The following is a 15,502-nucleotide window of genomic DNA, read 5'->3' on the forward strand; positions in this document are numbered from 1 at the left end:
ATGAAGGAAGTTTTCTCATTTGAGCTTCCGAAATATGAGTTCTCAGCAGCTTCAAGAAAGTGACGAATTTTGAATTTTGGAGAGGAACAAAAGAAAAATGAGGATGAAGATAAGTGAATGAGGAAGAAAGGATGATACAATGAATGATAAGGATAAGAGTGAATTTATGATTGAAAAGCCTTAGGCTAGGTGAGTCATCAAGTTAAGAAAGAGTGATGATTCAATGAATGGGGAGGAAGAGAATAATTTCAAGATTTAAGAATCTTAATTAGGCTAGGTGACTCACCACTATAGGTTTACAACTCATCCCAAAATCAGATTTTTTTTAAGACAAAGTAAGTGGGAAGGGGGGAAGAATGAAGGAGGGAAGAAATGCTTGGCTTACACGTTGCCTCCTACTTTCTCTCTACAAGGGTATTTTGGTAATCTATCACACATAGGGATGTTTTGGTCATGTTTGTCCAACTTGAAATTAAACCCCACTTAATTTAATAATCTAAATCCAAAATCTCTTGATAAAATACTCATAATCATTCTCCACCATTATATTATTTTTCATTAAAATATGAAAATCCACCTTAAATTTTTCGGGGTATTACACAAGTATTGAATCTTCAGAGCACTAATCATGATTTCTATTTGTGACAGCAGTCTGTGACGACCAATCAGTTGCAACCATGCTAAATTAGATGATGTTCTTCATGAATGTTGTTCCTACTTATGTGGAGAACAACATATCCGAAATAGGCAGCAATTGGATCAACCTAGCATTCCCAGTTTATTATGCATCAAGGCATGTTCGGAGGAGAAACTCAGTGGCTGCAAATCAAGTTTCTTTAAGTCTAATAGTGACAACTTCTGTCAAATCACATCAAAGCCTCTTAGCAACTTTTTTGGGTTTACTTGTATTTTCAGCAACCCACTTACCAAAACCAATGGCAAGTGGGTACTTCAAATTGGCTGCTGGACCACTCAACCGACCTCCACGCTCTATAAATTGAAGGAGAAATCACCAGCAAAAGACACACACAACTCAACGTCTATAAACCCAGCTTAAAAGCTTGAAACAGCCTTCCTTCTCTGAATTTCCCAGTTGACATGTCACATCCCGGGATCGGCTCCGCCGTAGCACGATATTGTCCGCTTTGGGCCCCCCTCTCTGCCCTCACGGTTTTGTTTTTGGGAGCTCACGAGCAACTTCCCAGTGGGTCACCCATTCTGGGATTGCTCTAGCCCCCAACTCGCTTAACTTTGGAGTTCCCATGACTCCGAAGCCAGTGAGCTCCCAAAAGGCCTCGTGCTAAATGGATGCGGGCATGTACATATAAGGCACATCACCCCCTCTCCGTTAGTCGATGTGGGATCTTACATGACAACTCCTGAGGAATTTTCTTTATTTTGCTCTGCCAACTCTTGGTATGATTTTTTCTTGTACAAGATTGAATAGAGAAATCTTCAATCTCCATTTTAATTTTATGTGCCAGATCTGAATAGAGAAATCTTCAGGCTGTGTTGTTTATGTACTTCCTTTTTCTTTCAAGTTATCTGAATAGAGAAATATTACGATAAACTTTTGTCATTTCCATTACCGTTCAATTTTAGCTTCTGTTAATTATCATTTTCGCACTAGATGAATATTGAAGTCCTCTTAATTGAGGCATAGAAAAGAACCTTGTATTGGGTCAGTTCCCCGCCCAATCCACAATCGATTGATTAAAGTCAATATTGGTGCGCATTTTCCAATCTTACCATTTTCAGTTTGTTGGAGTTTTTCACTGCCAACAGTGGCACGCCTTCGCAATCGCAACAAGCAAACTCCATGGCCAAACCCCACGCTAATGGTTGGCGGGTCCTTTTCGGGGTAAACACATAAATAGCCAAAATTTAGCCCATATACTTTCACAAATGTCAATTTATATAAAAATTTTCAAATATAGCAAAAAAACTCACTTAAATAGACTTAAATGCCCTAAAAAGTAAACCTGTATAACCTTAATTTGAGTTTTTATATATATAAAAAATAGCCAAAATTTACCTCATACTTTCATAAACGCCAGTTTTTATAAAAACTTTCAAAAAATAGTCAAAATCTCACTTAAATAAACTTAATTGCCCTCAAAACTAAAACCCATGTAAACACCAAATTTGAGTCCTAAATGATGTGGCTTGAAATAATAAAGTTGCCATTGTGTCTTGATTTGTCATTATTATATTTTAGGAAAAACATTTAAAAATCATTATTAGTTAATTAACCCTAGAATCTCAAATTACACCCCTCATACTTAGTTAATTAACCCTAGAATCTCAAATTACACCCCTCATTTGTCATTATTATATTTTAGGAAAAACATTTACAAATCATACTTAGTTTTTTTTTTTTTTGGTCGAAATTGCAATTCATTGCAAACCCCTAAAGGGGTATAGAACAGTACAAACAGAGCCGAGCAAAAGCATCAGCCAGGAAACTAACAGAACAAGCAGGAACAAATCTAGCTAAAACCAGTACAGTATAGCATGAAGATCATGTTCCCGAGCCAAAAACTAAATCGTCAAAGGCCAACAAAAAGGCATGTAGCCCACAAAGAGGCATTACGCCCACATTCAACATAAAGCCCACATTTAACATAACATACATAAAATAAACACCGTAAACCTAGCCGCCACAACCAAAGAGAACCTCCAAGCCGCCACCACCAGCAAAGAGAGATTCCACGACTGTAGATGGACAAACCACCAATCACCACCATGAAGAACCGAACACCCGTAGGTCAGCAAACCAAGCCAAACATCCCTCAAAACATAGCCCCCCCGAGATTTACTAACAGATCCAGAGTTAACCCAACCAATACATCCAAAGGACAGCAGCCAACAAATAGAGAATGAGAAAACCCATTCCACAGCTAAGAGGAGAAGAACCAAGAACCTGGTAGGAGGTGGTGCAAGCACCCGAGCTAGAGCTCTACACACCTTCCAATAAATACGCGTCAAAGCGCGTTCACAATTTGCAGCTACAAACCAAGGATGAGGCCAGATCGAAGGGGATGTGAAGGAATCCAGATGAGCCATGGATTTTGGGTTGATATGGAGCAAGATCTGCAGGGTAAAGATGGTGGTGATAGGGGAAATCAAGCCCATGGTCTTCATCCCACTAGATTCGAAAAAGGGGGAGAAGGAGAGAAGTTCGTTTCAAGGAGGAAGAAAGAGGAAGAGAAGAGTAAGAGGGGAGGGGAGGAGAGGAGGGGCAGACCACCTCCCCCCCCAAGATGCGGCGCTGAAGAGGTTGGAGGTTTCTCTGCTAGGGTTTGAATAGGTGCTTAATTACATTGTTGCAGCTGGTGTTCAAGTCGAACCAATCATACTTAGTTAATTAACCCTAGAATCTCAAATTACACCCCTCATTTAACGGCCACCAAGCCTCTGAAATCCCAATAACAAATCTTGTACCTTGTGTCCCAATGCAAGTGCCCTCCTCTCTTGCCATGAATAACCTCACCCAAGCTCCCATTGGGCATGTACTTGTCTATGACTCAACCCAAAATTTGAATCCTAACGTTGAATGTTATGATAATGGGAAAGGATGACCATCTTCTTATTGCTTGTATTTTTTCACAGCCACGCATAGCTTCTTTGTACATGGGCGAAACCCCTATTGCTCCAAGTGAAATATACCCAACGTAATTTTCATACGAGAAGAAGCTCTCCACAATCATTGATGAATTTCCTAGGCCGGATGATGTCCACCCTTTCTATGGCGACGTTCTTCTTGTTCTCTAGAACAAAGACCATTACAAGCTTGCACTTGGCCAGATCAATACCCCAATTTTTCCCTTTGTGTGACTTTATTTATTTATTTATGTGGGTTTTAGTATTGAGGGTATATAAGTCTATTTAAATGAGTTTTTGGTTATTTTTGAAAAAGTTTATAAAAAACTGATGGGGTAAATTTTGGATTTTTTATTATATAAAAACTCGATAAATTTGGGACTAAACTCAGAGCCAAAGTATCAAATTGAGCTAAGAATATATAACAAAGTGTCTAGAGACGATTCTTGGGGTGTAAACATCAATATACTCTCTAGATAACTTAACCGGTGAACTTACTACAGAGAGAAATTCTATAGTTGAAGGAACTTTTTCTTTAAGGTGTTTCCATAGCATGAGTTCTTGCCTGCACTTCCTCTTCGACTTCTTCAATTGGCTTATCTATTCCATTAGGCCAACACCAAGTCCGGACAGGATCTATCATAATTTTCTCCAGAGCATCAACATTCTCTATTAAGTGCATGACAAGTTCAACAACACATGCACAAGGACGATACCCTGTCATTTCTACTACTATGAGGTAATGATGATATTTAGCAGCTTTCTCAATTTCTCCTGTTTCACGGCGTGCCACTAACCCCGCTTGCGCAACCAATCGCATGTCCAACTGCACCAAGGAAGCAATTCAGTGCACAAGCAATAAGAACCACAAGGAATATTAAGTCTATTAGCATGTTTTATATGTCAGTCATTTAGCACCATTGAACATTTTCTTTTTCTGCTTATACCTAATTTATTTCTTCAAAATTGATAGTGGAATGAATAGAAGACAAAGAAAATCACTGAAAGTGCACATACAAATACCTAAGTCTTACTATGTAATCTCCTATACCTTCAACACAAGCCTCTGCAAGTAAGGAGACACCTTCAGGGAATAAGTTAAATGATGCAGACCCTGATCATAATATGAAGCAACCACTAATTCCAAATGCTTGAGATTTTCTAATCTAGGAAATATGCCATTATGATTGTAGTCCTGAAAACCAAGAACGGAGTGAGGAACTACATAATCCAAATCAAAACAAGAAAAGAAAACAGATACATTATAATAACATATACTAACCGCTCCCGTGATATCCATTTGAAGAAACTCTAGCTGAGAAAGACAGCATGAAAGTTGGGTGAAGTGATGCCTTAAGGAATCAATACGACAGCGCTCCTTAGAAATAGATACCTCAACAAGTGAAGGTACATTTCTGAGAAGCAGGTTTGTCATATTGTATGCACAATATGTAAGATAATTTGGGCTTTGATTGATTATATACAAGGCACAATTTTTACTATGATTAAGCCTAAGAGGGAGCCCTGATTAGTTGACTAATAGAGTATCCTAATAAGGAGGGCAATCAAGCCCTAATAAGGTGTGTCTATTGGTATTAATTAAATAAGATACTGAAAGGAGCAATCACATGTTGGAATTCTTATAGCTTTAATCTGATTAGGTTTTGGATTATTGGTAAATGGAGCTCTGAATCTAAGAAGAAATGAAAGAACAGAGAACTTGGAGGAAAACGAAAGCACAAGAAATGAGTCTGTAATCTCATCTATATTTTCACGCACACAACATGCTTGAATATAAAACTGTTAGGAATAAGAATGTTCCTCTCTTACATCAGCTCAATCTAACCATCCATTCTTCTACCCTATGAGATAGAGACACATGGCACAAACTAACACTTTCTCTAAGTTTACATCTTAGCTGTCCATTGGACTATAATCCAATGGCTCACATTTAAGCAAACAGAAAATACAATCTGAAATAAACTAAATGAACATTTCAGCTATTGCACTTATATTTCAACACTCCCTTCTAAGTGATTAGCTGAAATGACACCAAGCTTCTTCCTCAAATATTCAAACCGATCTCTGGCTAGAGCTTTAGTAAAAATATCTGCTGTCTGCTCTTCTGTCTTGCAGTACAACAGATCAATTTCTCCATCTTGTAAGGCATCACGAATAAAATGAAAACGTCTATTTATATGCCTTGTCTTGTGATGATGCACAGGATTCTTGGTTATAGCTATAGCTGAGGTATTATCACATAAAATTGGAGTAGCATCAGCTTGTTCCTCACCAAAATCTGAAAGAACAAATCGCAACCAAACTGCCTGAGCAGTAGCTTCTACTGCACTAAGGTATTCTGCCTCTGCAGTGGATAGAGCTACACTGCTCTGCTTGACTGATGCCCAAGAGAAGACACCTGATCCAAGATGAAAGGCATAACCAGATGTACTCCTCATATCATCCTCACATCCTGACCAATCACTATCGCAATAACCAACCAGCATTGTCTCTTTTCCTTTCTCATAAGCTATGCCAAAGTCAAGAGTGCCTTGAATGTATCTAAGCACTCTCTTGGCAGTTCCCATATGCTTTCTAGTAGGTCCATGCATGTATCTAGCTAATAGACTTGCAGCAAACATGATATCTGGTCTTGTTGCCGTTAGATATAACAAACTCCCAACAATCTGTCTATACATTCTTTCATCAGCCGGTTCACTCCCATCCTCCTTTGATAGCTTCTCATTCATGGCAAGAGGAGTTGCAACAGCTTTGCAATCTTTGAAACCAAATTTGTCCAATAATGTTCTTGCATATTTTTTCTGATGCAAGAAGATGTAGGACTCAGCTTGTATCACACCTAAACCCAAGAAATGATGTAGTAAACCAAGGTCAGTCATCTCATATTTCCTCATCATCTCAGTTTTGAAACTCATCACCAACTCCTCAGAACTTCCTGTATATATGATATCATCTACATATAAGGAAACTATGAGGATTCCACTTTCTGCAGTTTTCACATATAATGTGGCCTCACTAAGACTTCTTTTAAAACCTGCAGTTGTGAAATATGCATTAATTTCTTCATACCAAGCTCTTGGAGCTTGTTTTAGACCATACAAGGCCTTCTTGAGTCTATAAACTCTATCTTCTTTGTCTTTAACCACAAAACCTGGAGGTTGATCCACGTACACCTCCTCCTGTAGCACTCCATTCAAAAATGCTGACTTCACATCTAGCTGGAACAGCTTCCACTTCTTTTGAGCAGCTAAGGCAATCAAGGTTCTCACTGTATCAAGCCGAGCAACTGGTGCAAATGTCTCATTGAAGTCTATTCCAGGCTTTTGAGTGTAGCCTTTAGCTACTAGCCTTGCTTTGTTTTTCTGAACAGACCCATCTAGATTCAGCTTGACTTTATAGATCCATTTGACCCCAACTATTGGCTTGTCAGATGGTCTTTTTACCAATACCCAAGTATCATTCTTCTCAATCATTTCAAGTTCAGTTTCCATGGCCTTTTTCCATGATACATCTTTGATAGCATCTTCAAAAGTTTATGGTTCAATGATGCATACATTGCATCTTTCATATACCTCTGCAAGGCTTTTGTATTTCAGTGGAGTGTGGTCAATGTCATGTGAACCTGTGTCAATTCCTGCAGATTCTTCTTCACAGTCTTCTGGTAATCCATCATTTGTAACTGAGTTCTCTGCTTGCACCATGATTGCATCATTTGTTGCATTCTCCTTGTTAAGCACCATTTCAGAGAGAGGAACTGAAACACTGCATTCTTGATGTGCATTCCAATCCCAGCTAGCATCCTCATTAAATACTACATCTCTTGAGATGATCACATTTCCAGTGGTAAGATTATACAGTCAATACCCCTTCTCACAACTGCCATATCCAAGAAACACACACCTTTTGCTTGCCAAGTCCAGCTTCTGCCTCTGTTGGTTTGGGACATGTGCATAGCACACAGAACCAAACACTCTTAAGTGTTTAATACCCGGTTTTCTTCCACTATAAGCTTCAAATGGCGTTTTCTTGTCCAAGGCTTTAGTAGGACATCGGTTGAGAATGTACACTGCAGTATTAACTGCTTCAGCCCAAAACTCAAGTGGCATTCCCTTTTCAAACATCATGCACTTAGCCATCTCCACTATAGTCCTGTTTTTCCTCTCGGCCACACCATTTTGTTGTGGTGAGTATGCCACTGTAAGTTGCCTTTCCATTCCCATTTCATCACAAAATCTGTTAAACTCATTAGAAGTATACTCTCCTCCTCTATCACTTCTTAGCTTCTTCACTTTATACCCACTTTGCAGTTCAACTGTGGCTTTGAACTTCTTAAAAACAGTAAAAACATCAGATTTATACCTCAAAAAATAGACCCAGCACATCCTTGTGCAGTCGTCTATGAATGTGAGAAAGTAGCAGTTTCCAGCCTTTGTAGTTGTTTGCATAGGACCACAGACATCACTATGTATCAACTCAAGAGGAGTTGATGCTCTAGTGATGGTCTCTTTTGGAAAACCTTCCCTGCATTGTTTGCCCAGAACACACCCTTCACAAACTCCTTTTCTTGCTGTAATTTCTGGCAAACCAATCACCATATCTTGTTTCTGCAGCATTTGTAAACTGTCCATATTTAAGTGCCCCATCCTTCTATGCCACATGATAGATGACTGACATACATTTACCTTGTAAGCAATATGCATCTCAGCCTGTAGTTTAAGTGGAAAGCTCCTGTTTCCTCTCATTGGAACTTTTGCTACCAATTTTGAGTATGAACCATCATCATAGATTTCAGCCTTTTGATTGCCAAACACTAAGTGATAGCCATGCTCCATCATTTGTCCAACACTCAGCAGATTTTCCTTCAAACCCGGCACAAGCATAACCTCCTTGATATATCTTCTGCCTTCTTTAGTTTCAACCACAATGCTTCCTTTTCCAGTCACATCTACCAACTGTCCAGTACCCATTGCCACCTTTGCAGTCACATTCTTGTCAATATCAACAAGTAAATCCTCCTTACCTGTCATGTGATTACTACATCCACTGTCAAGATACCAAACATCAACGCTTCCTTCCATACTAGCACTCACTTTACTAGCATAAAACATTGTTGGTGTATTGGTTACCTGAGTAGCATAATTAACTTGCTGCACAGGCTTCTTACTATAACAATCCTTTGCAATGTGACCTAACTTGTCACAATTATAGCATTTTGGTTTGCCTTTGAATCGACACTCTCCAAAGTGCAATTTACCACAATGCTTGCAAGGATTTTTAGCTCCATCAGTGGGTTTGTTATCCCACCTTTTCCCTTTATCTTTCCAATTCTTATGATGCTTATTATCCTGATTTCCAGTCACCTTAGCAGATTTGGAATCAACACTCAGACTAGCAAAAGCCTTTTCAGTCTTGTTCTCATGGTGTCTCTCCAATCTTTGTGCAAAGCTTTTCAATGAGGCAACCACCTCTTGAACCTCAATCACATCTAAATCCCTTGAATGCTCAATTACAGAGCATATAGGATCGTACACAGGCAGCAGACTAATTAACATTTTCTGTACAATTCTCCCTTTAGGCAACTCTTCCCCATAGCCTCTCATTTGATTTATTAGATCAAACAATTTTGTAAGATAAACAGATAATGATTCATTCTCTCTCATTCTAGTATATTCAAATTCTCTACGAAGACTCTGTAATTTCACACTTCTAACCTGTTTATCACCATGGAATTCCAGCTTCAAGATGTCCCAAGCTCCTTTAGAAGACTCTTCTTGAGAAATCCTTGGAAATATGTCATCCGAAACTGCTCCCTGAATCAGACCCAGAGCTTTAGCATCCTTCATGCATAGCTCAGTGAGAGTCTTCTCGGCTCCACTCGAGTCTTCCTTTTCTTTCTTCTTTTCTTCAGATTCGCCAGCTCCCTTCGAATCTGAGCATTTCATTCCCTTTTCAACCAATTCCCAAAGCCCATGAGACTTGAAAATGGTTTTCATCCGTATGCTCCAAAACTCATAGTTCTCACCATTGAAGATTGGTGCTCTCAGCTCACCACCGCTTGATCCAGCCATATTAGACTCGGATCGCGAAATCCCAAGCTCAACTTCAAGAACTTCAGCTCACAGATCGAACGCCCAGTATTAATCGATCGAACCTGGGAGCTCTGATACCATGTTGGAATTCTTATAGCTTTAATCTGATTAGGTTTTGGATTATTGGTAAATGGAGCTCTGAATCTAAGAAGAAATGAAAGAACAGAGAACTTGGAGGAAAACGAAAGCACAAGAAATGAGTCTGTAATCTCATCTATATTTTCACGCACACAACATGCTTGAATATAAAACTGTTAGGAATAAGAATGTTCCTCTCTTACATCAGCTCAATCTAACCATCCATTCTTCTACCCTATGAGATAGAGACACATGGCACAAACTAACACTTTCTCTAAGTTTACATCTTAGCTGTCCATTGGACTATAATCCAATGGCTCACATTTAAGCAAACAGAAAATACAATCTGAAATAAACTAAATGAACATTTTAGCTATTGCACTTATATTTCAACATCACATTCCTTGATAGGGGGGATCTGATTTGTATTGTATTCTTATATAAGGAGGTCCCTGCTCTCACAGCAATACACGTTCTAAAAAATACCTAGTCCTATTTACTAGTTAGAGCATTCGATGCTGCTGAGAGTTAGAAGCCTTCCTTGTCTGCTGTGATCAATGGCTTCGTCAGGTAAGACTCAATTCTTGTACTCTTAGTTCTTATGGTTCAATTCACATGATGAGTGTAGTTCTTTGCAAGTATGCTATTTGGATTAAATGTATTCATATATGTGCTTACACAATAATGAATGAAACAATGTTAGTATCACAAATCTCAATGCTGTTGAGATCAGGGCAATGTTTTATCACCAAATGCTTCAATGCGATCGATTGACCGACAACTCTTAAATTAACCAAACCTCTGGCAGCATTCAATGATAATCTTTCAAGAACTGGAGAATTGGGCAAGAGGTACTCGATAAATTCTTCTGTCACTCGAACATGCCGCAAACGAAGAACTTTGAGGGACTTGAACCCAATACTATATCCACAAGAGTATAGACTTGGAATGTCTGACTGCAACAAGTTGTCCCAGGCAAAATACAAGAACTACTCCAAAGCATACCCTTTTTTTGTACTGATGATGCCCAACAGTTTTTGGGGAAATGTGTAATCTTCGTCACTAAAAGATTTTTCGGCAAGAAACTCCAACGCAAGTTTCTGAACTCTCCTTTCCATTGCAAATTGAATCCATTTATCAATTGAACCTTGAAAGTGATAGTATAGAAAAAAGTGGGCCCTGAATCTTTAGATGTTTTGGCAACTGTGCTGTTCCAGCACACGGTTCACCCAGTCAATGTATCTAAAGCTCTGCTGGTCTCTCGACTCTCGTTTGAGCTCCCCGAAGCGTCTAAAAGTATTACCAACTTCAAAGTTAACAGCATCAAAGTTGAGAGTCATAGTAAAGGCCCAGAGATACTGCCATCGCCTAGAGAGGATACCAGTAGACGTTGCTTCCTTTAGAGTCAGTAGAGACAATATATTTATATAAGAATTTTATCTGGAAACTTGCTGATTCGATCCACCAAAGCATACCCTTTTTATAAAAAAACCGTCGTCTTTACATATAATAGACGACCCCTTTTATAAAAAAAAAACCGTCGTCTTTACATATAATAGACGACCCTTTTTATATGAAAAGGGTCGTCTTTAATTCATAATATACGACCATTTTCATATAAAAAGGGTCGTCTTTACATATAATAGACGACCCTTTTTATAAAAAAAACCGTCGTCTTTACATATAATAGACGACCCCTTTTATAAAAAAACCGTCGTCTTTACATATAATAGACGACCCCTTTTATAAAAAAATCGTCGTCTTTATATATTATAGACGACCATTTTTATAAAAAAACCGTCGTCTTTACATATAATAGACGACCCTTTTTATAAAAAAACCGTCGTCTTTACATATAATAGACGACCCTTTTTATATGAAAAGGGTCGTCTTTAATTCATAATATACGACCATTTTCATATAAAAAGGGTCGTCTTTACATATAATAGACGACCCTTTTTATAAAAAAAACCGTCGTCTTTACATATAATAGACGACCCCTTTTATAAAAAAACCGCCGTCTTTATATATTATAGACGACCCTTTTTATAAAAAACCGTCATCTTTACTTAATATTAGATTACCCTTTTTATTATAAAACCGTCGTCTTTAAAAATAGTAGACGACGCGGATTTACCGTCGTGGTTTTATGCATGAAAAGACGTCGCTCGATTTTACAACGGTTGAAAAACCGAATACACGACGGTGGATTACCGTCGTCTATTTCGATTTTTGTAGTAGTGTATATTTATAAATCTGTTAATTTAATGGAACAAATTTGTATTTGGGATAATTCGATCTGATAATGATATGATATGAATTGATATAATATTTATTTATTTTTTACTTACTAAATATATATATATATGCACATGTAAAAATATTTGTGACCAGTTTGTAAATAAATAAGAATATATTTCAACGTTTTGTACATATGACATAAAAGAATTCGGATTGAGTATTCGATAATCCAACAAATCATATATGGATCTAGTTGTGAATGATCCTTCAGAATATTGGATCAAATCGAGTTTAATTTTTTTTTATAAGATCAGACGGATTGTATATATGGTGATATGATCCATCTCCGATTTGTTTACGGGTCTAGGTTGGCACAACTCACTTTGGTACAGTTTATTAGAGTCTAAATTGATAATCAAACCAATCACGTCGATAATGAATTTTCCAAATAGTAACTAATCAAATAAGATCAAATTAGTTCACTCCCATTTATTGAGATTTTCGGTTGAAGTGTTCGGTTTTCGCGCCCAAAATTAATATGTAACGAACTTATGTTCGGTTGGTGTGCTTTATTTGAACCCATTATTGATTATTCTTCTAGGTTTTTGTCAATAATGATCTATGTTGTCAACAAATTCTGCTGCTACATATGGGATTAGAAGGCCTTACCTACACTATTTAGTAATCAAGGCAACATTGGCTTCAGCAAGGCCATTCCAAGACACTTTTAATTGTAACAACTCTCTACCAAGGACAGAAAGACTGCTTTCACAGACATGCAAGGTCCTATAATGAAGAACCTTTTTTTTTGTATCAAAATGTTTCCTTAGATGTAATTAAGAGTCTTTTTAATACTTGACAGATGTTCATAGGCATAACCATGGTTAACTATTTACTTTGATTTATGTAACCATAGTTATGCTTATATGGACACGTGTCAAATGTTGAGAGGGGTGGTGAGCATACACCTTGAGTTAAAGTGGTGAGCAAAAATACTCCCAATAATTTATCTGCTTCGACAAGGCCATTCTGAGGCACCCTTTTATTAGATTATATTACGATTTTAGTAGACCATGCATGATGAGTACCTCATGGAAGAAAGAAAAAGTGAAAAAGAGAACACATAATTAAGCTTATCAATGTCACACTAGTTGTGGTGCATAGTTTAATTAATGGGGGTTGCTAAATGAACCTTAAAATTAATTGAGTACACCTTATTACTAAATTATTTATTAAATTACTATTTTATCCTAATATAAAATGACCAAAAATGATATATTGAACACTAATCAAACGTAAGCGAAAAATCCTACTTCCAAAAACCTTAATATTAACTCCAACAATTTGTTTCAATGTTATTTAGTAATTCATTAATACAAACAAGTCTTATGGATGCTTCAGACAAGTCGATAGAATCATCAACAGAGGTATTAACTTTGGTTTTTTTTATTTAGGTTGAAAAAAAATTAAAATTAAAATTTAGGTTTGATTTCTCAACCAAAACTGGAAGATTGATTTCTCATCTATTCTAACATCATAAACAACTCCAGGACTCAAAATATATAGAACCATGCAAAGGATCCAGAATTGATTCTTAAAAAAAGGCACCAGATACTAATAGAACTTAAGCCAATTGAGAGACAGAAGAGTGTTGGATCCATTTCTCCACGCTCAACTTTCGTGGAGAAGGGTGTGGTTTTTTAGTTTATGGTTTTATAAAGTGTATTAAGGTGTATTATGGGTATTTTTTTATAGTTAAATAGGGTGTACTTAGTTAATTTTACATTTTGATTTAAATATTAAAGTGCACTTAATTAGATCATAAGATGTACTTAGTGAATTTTAGGGTTGGTTTAGCAGGACTCTAATTAATTATAATTAAGTAAAGAATCTAACTTAAATCGAGACTAATGTAAGTATTGAGGATCCATAGTATTTGCTTTACATTCTCAAACTTAAAGCCAAGGATCAAATAGAGTTAAGCCCAACATGAGTTCAGATTGGCAATGGCCCAATGCGCGTTCGCATACGCATAAGCCCAACGTAAGTTCGGATAGGCATTGGCCCATTGCGGGTTTTCATGCGCGTAGACCCAATGCGAGTTCGGATGTACTCCACCCAACACGAGTTCGGATGTGCACCACTCAAAGTGGGTTCATACGCGCACTACCCCACATTGACTCATGCACAAGCGGCCCAACGTGGGTTCGTGGGTATATTCAAACGCCCGCACTCTCTAATCTACATGAATCGAGGGACAACGTGAACACGGTTGAGGGTTGGTAATGCACAACTCTCATTAACCGGAAATGGCGAAAATGGACATAAGACGTGCAAAGTGAAGCTTCCATCCCAAGGCTGTCATTAGGTATAAAGGTGCAGTTTCACAACCAGATGAAGGTATGCGAGCACATACAAAAATTGACTTGAGTGTTTGAGTATCTTTTGCAGGTACCCAACCCTCTCTTATTTGATTTCGAAGGAGTGTTGTTTGGAGATTTATTTATCCTACGTGCGGAGTAAAGCCGAGAACCTATGGAAGACATTCTTATTGTAAGAATTTCGGCTCCAACAGTTGGCACCGTCTGTGGGAATTCTCGCAAAATCAATCAATGGCTGAATCCGCACAAGACGCTCCAACCTGATCCAATCCTCGATCCGCAGATGTCAGATCAAATTCCGAGGAAAGAGAACCCAGCCTCGTAGCCATCCAGTTTAAGCAGATAATGAAGGAGTTGCGTGAAACGAAGAAGATGGTGGCCGAAGCTTTGGAGAAGTCCAAGAGCAACCATACGTGGCATCTGGAAGGCCCCAAGGGGAGAAAAAGGAAAGAGATGACAGAATTATCTGATGGAAGTTCCCCAGAAAGTATTCACTCCGATGATTAGCACAATGACTATGACGACCACCAGGACCAGATAAGGGAATTGAAAAAGTCCAAAGACAGCGAGCTGCGAAGACAAATTGAAAAGATTATGAAAGGGTATAAACCACAAACACCTGCCAAATTGGCTGTTGAAGCTGCCAAAGGAATTTGCAAATCACCTTTCACCAATGATATTCTAAAAGCTAAGAAGCCCGCGAAGTTTATTCAACCCAAATTCAAGTTATTCGAAGTCGTAGCCGACCCCATCGAGCATATCTATCACTTTCAACAGCAAATTGTCCTCGAAAGCGAAGACGAAGCGTTGTTGTGCAAATTATTCCCGTCTAGCCTGTCAGGGTTGGCCTTGACGTGGTTCAGGCAGTTGAAGCCAAAATCCATCGGCAACTTCACTGAGCTTTGCGAAGCTTTCATATCCCAATATGTTTGCCATCAAAGGAGAAAGAAAGACATCACAACGTTGTTCAACACAAAGCAAAAGACAGGCGAGAGTCTCAAAGATTATCTGAAGCGATTCACAAAGGAAATGTCTACTCTAGAGACTTATGATTCTCACACTGGGTCATTGCATTCCGCGAGGGAGTGA

At 38.1% G+C, this 15,502-nt stretch overlaps 1 protein-coding gene and 1 pseudogene across 1 annotated transcript; both read right to left on the minus strand.

Annotated features, from left to right (window-relative positions):
• Positions 1-4,138: 4,138 nt before the first annotated feature.
• Positions 4,139-5,038, minus strand: LOC148295188 (uncharacterized). The gene is made up of 3 exons (XM_088252416.1): positions 4,886-5,038; positions 4,655-4,798; positions 4,139-4,429 (listed from the first exon to the last, which is right to left on the minus strand). The coding sequence occupies exons 1-3, from the start codon at positions 5,036-5,038 to the stop codon at positions 4,139-4,141; spliced, it is 588 nt and encodes a 195-aa protein (XP_088108542.1).
• Positions 5,039-10,465: 5,427 nt separating this feature from the next.
• LOC148295189 (putative F-box/LRR-repeat protein At1g56400) lies at positions 10,466-14,397 on the minus strand (annotated as a pseudogene).
• Between the last annotated feature and the right edge of the window lie 1,105 nt (positions 14,398-15,502).

The sequence above is a fragment of the Prunus avium genome, chromosome 4 (genome assembly GCF_965620075.1).
Source record: "Prunus avium chromosome 4, drPruAviu1.hap1.1, whole genome shotgun sequence".
Classification (NCBI taxonomy): domain Eukaryota; kingdom Viridiplantae; phylum Streptophyta; class Magnoliopsida; order Rosales; family Rosaceae; genus Prunus; species Prunus avium.

Bases quoted from the DNA above. Each gene is read 5' to 3' on its own strand.
- LOC148295188 (XM_088252416.1), bottom strand. From the start codon at position 5,038: ATGACAAACCTGCTTCTCAGAAATGTACCTTCACTTGTTGAGGTATCT. The intron at 4,799-4,885 runs GTTAGTATATGT...CTTGGTTTTCAG, and splicing joins AAATGGATATCACGGGAGCG to GACTACAATCATAATGGCAT. The intron at 4,430-4,654 runs GTATAGGAGATT...TCCTTGGTGCAG, and splicing joins TGCAGAGGCTTGTGTTGAAG to TTGGACATGCGATTGGTTGC.